General features: G+C 33.9%; 1 protein-coding gene across 1 annotated transcript in view; it reads left to right on the forward strand.

Annotated features, from left to right (window-relative positions):
- Positions 1–6,125, forward strand: part of LOC119834370 (titin-like) — a 49,489-nt gene that overhangs the window by 385 nt on the left and 42,979 nt on the right. Inside the window, exons 2-3 of the mRNA XM_038358713.1 lie at positions 7–4,427; positions 5,707–5,817. Of these exons, the coding sequence (XP_038214641.1) occupies positions 7–4,427; positions 5,707–5,817 (4,532 nt within the window). The remainder of the gene's footprint in view (positions 1–6; positions 4,428–5,706; positions 5,818–6,125) is intronic.

Consider the following 6,125-nt stretch of genomic DNA (forward strand, 5'->3'; position numbering starts at 1 on the left):
TCGCAGTTAAGTCTTCTAGAGAACATAGTGTAGAACCTTTAGAATTGACAAATCAAGCAGACTTGCTTCATGCTGATAATCAAGTTATTGATGGTGTTTCAGTAATGAATTCTGATGTTTATGAAAATAAACACAATCAAGACAAAAACGTTGTGTTCGAAAACGATAATGAAACAAAAATATTTCTGCATGAAGTTCCTCGATTTACGTATTGCGATTTATGTGATGCAGAAAAACTATTAGCATATTATTCAACTTCAATAGCAAAAGCAGATTTGATGGACAAAAATACGCCATCAACTGATAAATGTGATGACAAGACAGACAATTATGATGTAAATTTAACTCCTAAAAATGAGGGAATTCGTGACGATCATGATAATCCTACGCTTGGATTATTGACCGTGGATGTTAAAGGAAACACTTTCAACTTTATTGAAAATGCAATTGCTGATGATATACCTCAATTTAATTATAATGAAATTAAAGACGCTGAATCGAAATTAGCTTCTATCTCAACGCTTAGAAAAATTAAATCAGACATACCTGAAGCACCATTTGATGAATCTAAAACAAACGATATTGAATTTAATCAAAATGTACTTTGTACTGTATCTACTTATGAAGAAAATAAAATTTTCGAAAAAGAATCCACTCTTGAGGAATGTGACAATGCGTATGAGAGTGAACAAAATATAGGAGAACAGAATATAATTGAAGATTCGGGTACATCAGACTCTCAATTGAAGTTATCGTTAGATACAAAAATAACTTCACAGATTGATGTGAAACAGGATACCGCGAACGATAACTCAAGAGACCTGTCAGTAATAACTGAAGCTGAAAATACTGTTGGATCACTTGTGAACATGGTGTTCGGTAAATTAGATAACATAAAAGTATCTAACGTAATATCACAAACCTATGAAAATTCTTCAGTTGTAGATGTAAAACCTGATTTGGTAGTGGATGAAGTTGATAACGGCGAATTTGTAATTGTAGATTTGGTAAAAAGCGTTGATGAAAACACTACTGATGTCAAGGATGCTGATTTAAATTCTGTCGAAAATCAGGAATTTGAGCATGTTGATGTACTTGAAACTAGTTCAATAGAAATGGTTGAAAATGCCATAAAATTAATTGATGATACAATTGAGGATGTAACAGTTACACCGGCTATACAAAACCTAAATGAAAATAAAACTGAAACTGATCTAAATTCTCAATTCCCCGAAAATACCAATAATAAACTGGATGAAAAATCAACAAACATTCAAAGTATTGAAACCTGTTCGACAATAGACGATAGTCAAATTCCGGAATCTGATGATAATATTAATTTCGACATTGGAGAAGACTTCGAAATAATCACTACACAAACAGACGATTTTCACGATGAGAAAGAATTTTCTGAGCCCATTCCTATCTCGGCGGATATTAAAGATCACGTAGTAAAATCGATAAAACCTGGTAAATCTAAATCCACCGATACGCATGATACTATACATAGGGATGATAAAAGTAGGGTTTGTTCAAATATAAAAAGTATCGAGTATGATGTAGTTGATAGTAAAACAAAAACTGACGGTACCCGACATGAGAAGTCACCTATACATAGTTTGCATGATCTTTTGCCTGAAATTGATTCTATCCCAGAATTTAAGCCATCCTATCCCAATACATTTTTCTCTAATTTATCAGCTGACGCGCCAGAATTTACTCCATCATATATGTACCAAGCAGTCCAAAAAGAAACGCAATCCACCACACCTTCTATACATACTGACAATATTTCTTTAACAAATAAAACTGATTCACCCCCTAAACTGTCCCACAACACTGAGGAAAATAAAACCACTACGCCATCATATTCATCTGTCTTAGGTATAAAAAAGAAAAAGGTAGAAACGCAGATGGTAGCCGAAGAAAAAATAGAGGAAGAAATAGACAATTCTACTAGCATTACTAGTATGCCAAAATGTGATGAAAATACTCTACCAAGAACGCAAGATAAAATTGAAGTTAAAGACAAAGTGGATAGAAAGGAATCTCCCCCATTTGTTGAAACTATCCCTAAACTAACCGAGGAAACATCATCAACTAACATTCAACAAGAAAATATATGGATTAAAATGATGGACGACAACAAATCGTATGCGGAGGTTGTGGCTGAAGGACTATTGACCATTGAAAAACATATTGATCAACCTGTAGTTTGTGAAAGTATAAAACCGGAGGCTGAACGTAAAGTAGAAAGTACAGATTTAATAGAAAATATGTCAGAGAGCCCTGAAAAAGAACAGACTCATTCATGGGCTAAAATAGTTGCTACTAATTGCCCGGTACCTGATCCAGCTCTTAAAACTGAGGTGTTGGAATCCGAATATTATCATCATAAAGCTCCTATTATCTTAGTGGATGAGTCTGAATCGGATCACAAAGCACAAAAGGAAATCGATTCTGAAGGATTTATAACCGTTGAAAGAAGTAGAAGATCACGTTCGCGATCAAGAGAAGTTCGGTCAACTTCAGTACCCAAAGCACAAAAAGCAGCTGTCCGCGATAAATCCGAAAATAGATTTGATGCACTTTTAGATTCCCTTAAGAATGACGAAGAATCGGTACGTAGTCCATCTGAAGACGAAAAAGAGTCTAAACCAAAACTGAGAAAAGGACGTAGATCTAAATCAAAAGAAAAAGCGCCACAACTTAAGGTAGAACAGAATGAAGATAAGGAAATAAAAAAGAAAAAGGAACGTATTTCTAAACCAAGTGAAACTATTCAAACTGACCCTGTTTCTTCTATACAATCAGAAGAAGTTGAAAGCAAGAAAAAGTCTAAGAAAAAGAAGAAAAAGAAAGGTAGCAATGAACTGCAGGAGACAATGGAAAAAGATCTCACCACAATGGACACCGTTACGGAAAACTTGAAAGAACCAATAAATATAATTGATCTTCACAAATCACCTCTTTCAACACCAGAATCTGTTCAAACTCCGGTAAAAGACAGGTTCTATTCAGATGCTCAATACTGGAAAATGGACGCCAATATAATTGATGATTTAAGCAATTTAACTGAAACAATCACCGTGGATTTAAGCTCTGATCAAGAGGTCGCAATTAAAAGTACTTCTACTAGTATTGAAAAAAATATATTGACAGGAACTGAATCAGCTGTGGTTGTTCAAACTGATAACAATACCATCAAGAAAGATGTGCAGCCAGAATCGAATTATCAGGATGTTAAAATAGATAATAAAAAAATAAATTCAGAAGAATTAAATGAACCACCAAAGGACTCATATCAGGATCTGAAAACATTTGACAAAATGTCTGAAGAACAGTCTCTAGAGTGCAAAATGGCAGATTTACAAAGAGAAATCGAAGAAATGTTATTACCTGAAAATGATTGCTCTGTAATTAGTGATAGTACGCCTAAAGAGTTAGCGGATACAAATGAATCACTTGATGAACAAGAAGAAATAGCTGAAAACATTACACCCTCTCTTGCCTCTCCAGAACCAGAAGATTTCCAGCAACACGCCGAAAACAGCCGTAAAAAATCATTAGAGGGAGAAACTTTGGACAATAAATTATCGTCCCAAGTACTTAACGCTCATTCAACATCAAAAGAAGAGACATCAATAACAAACACTCATAACTATTCTCAAAAGCAGGACTTAAATGAAGGCATTCTCACGAAAGAAAAAGACCTACCTATTGAAACATCTAAATCCGTGCTTGAACCTACTAACCATGATTCTCTTACTAATACAATTGCTAATTTAAAGCTTGATAATTTCTGGCTCGGAAAATCTCATGTAGATGACGCAGAAAAACTTGTACAATATAATTCTAAATTAGCTATAGCAGAAAAAAATATTGCACCCGAAATAAAATCCACTATGCCTCAGATCGAAAATATAGACTTAGATGATAAATCTACACTAATATCATTTGAACAAAATCTTTATAACGAGCGTTCGTTTTGGATTGACAAACACATATATCATGACGCTGAATATTTATATTTCGTACAAAAACAGAGCAAAATCAAAGCTCCTGATACCATCATTGAAACCGATGCTAAAGATAAAAAGGATAAGGATCGTGATCCTGGTAGTGGGTCTGGTCATTCTTCTGACGCAGAAGATAAAGACCGACATGGATCTTGCGGCTCTCCATTTGATTCTAATTACATATCGATGGATCTTCCTGGCGGTATTTGTAGTTGGAAAGATCAAACGTCTTACTTAAGTATTGAAACCCCAACCGATTCTCTGTTGGGAGTAGGAAGTGAAGATGTATCTCAAATAGGTATCGACAATTCAGAGGATGTACTAACAACCCCCACCCTAGAACCAGACGCCCTACCTGAACCCCTACAGGAGCTGCCAGCCGAAGAAGAAATCCGGCCGACCACCAAGGTGACTGATCTACAGTCGTATTGTACAATTTTCAATTTTATTTTTTATGTTTGGCATGATACTACCACAAAAATATTAATTTCACGCATAGCAAAGAATTTGTACAATAATTTGTCATATGCCGATCGTCTTGTAGAGCCAAATTTTGGCAATCTTTGTTAGCTTTTCTAGTCTACGCATTTACATAATTGTTACAATGTGTGCAATAAAAAAACTCTAGTCATGTCTAGTCAATTAACGATTTATTACCTTTCTTGCATTAATAAATAAAATGAGTGTATCGATTCTTGTTTTATTTTATTAGATCATTTATTATAATTCAAGAAACCCCATAAATGTTGATATTGCCTTTCAAATTTGATTTTACAAGACGACCGTCAGTGTTGACGCTTTTTTTATTTTTATAGATGCTTTAGTTTGGGCTTAAAATTTTGATTATTAGAAGTATGAAAAGATTATCAAAATCCTTATTGAATGAATCAAAATGTGAGCAGATATGCTTATAACTTTCTGAAAGACTATGTTCTCAAAAACATCATAATAAGGTATATGTTTATAATATTTCGAACAGTGGTTTAGTGATTTTGAATGAGTTGATATTTTGTGTTAATGTATATAAGTGTGCAGTATTGTACTCTTATCTTTCGTTGGTGCTTGCAAAACACCACACTGCAAAAAAACTAACTATTAATTGGCTTTCGTTACATACTATCATACTTTTGTTTCAATTGAAAGTAAACACATTTCTAATTTTTAATAAATTAAAACGATTTCAAACTATTTATATTTTTCTCAGTGACTGAACAGTACAGCACACTTTTTGGTTTTAAGCCTAAATATTGATGTTTAATGGAATGAAACTAGCGTGAAATCGCATGTCATGCCAATAATAAAATATTGTTGTTTTCGTTGTCTCGATGTTGTGTGTAAATTTGTGTTAATCTGTGACCGATATAATTATTTAAATGTGACTTTTTTCATATGAAAATATTGTTGAGATATCGCTCGCAGTTTGTGTAACTCTATTGCTTGTGTCCTCTGACGTGGATTAAACATTGCCAAAATTGTAATAATAGTTAGTGCATATTCATGCATGAAATTCCCTTTAATTGCAGTTATAATCTGATTTAGATATATTAGAGCCTCTATAAGTTTGCATCCATTGATTGTAAACATTAATTTTCCCCGTACATTATCTTGGCATCTATTTTGGCATGCGCTAATCCTACGTCACTGTACCGTTGCATCGAGTGTGGCTAATATAGAGTTGTGTTCTCAGGATGAGTTATCTAACGATATTGAAACACTGCTTGAAGAAGTGAAGATCGTTCAGGCTAATCTATCTGATCTTCCAAACGAAAGTCTGGACGCTATGGAACAGGGTCTTAAGGTAAGTTTTGCTTTATATCATTGCATTTTCGAGTTTTATTCCCAAACGTATAATCCTTTTCAAATGTTGACGTAACTCGTTATATTTTAAAATAGGACGAGCGTATCATTCGTAAAACTCGCTCGCACGCCCTATTCTCATGCAAGCTATTTCAGTCTTGAAACGAAATGTTGCTTTCAATTCTGAATTAACTGTACCTATGATGTCATCAAGAAATTTCTCATCTATTTGTTCAACATAGCAACTTGGTAATAATAATTCATGAATAGGATCAATGCATTTTTATACTTCAAGATTTCGCAAATATA

This window comes from Zerene cesonia, chromosome 19 (genome assembly GCF_012273895.1).
Source record: "Zerene cesonia ecotype Mississippi chromosome 19, Zerene_cesonia_1.1, whole genome shotgun sequence".
NCBI classification, from domain to species: domain Eukaryota; kingdom Metazoa; phylum Arthropoda; class Insecta; order Lepidoptera; family Pieridae; genus Zerene; species Zerene cesonia.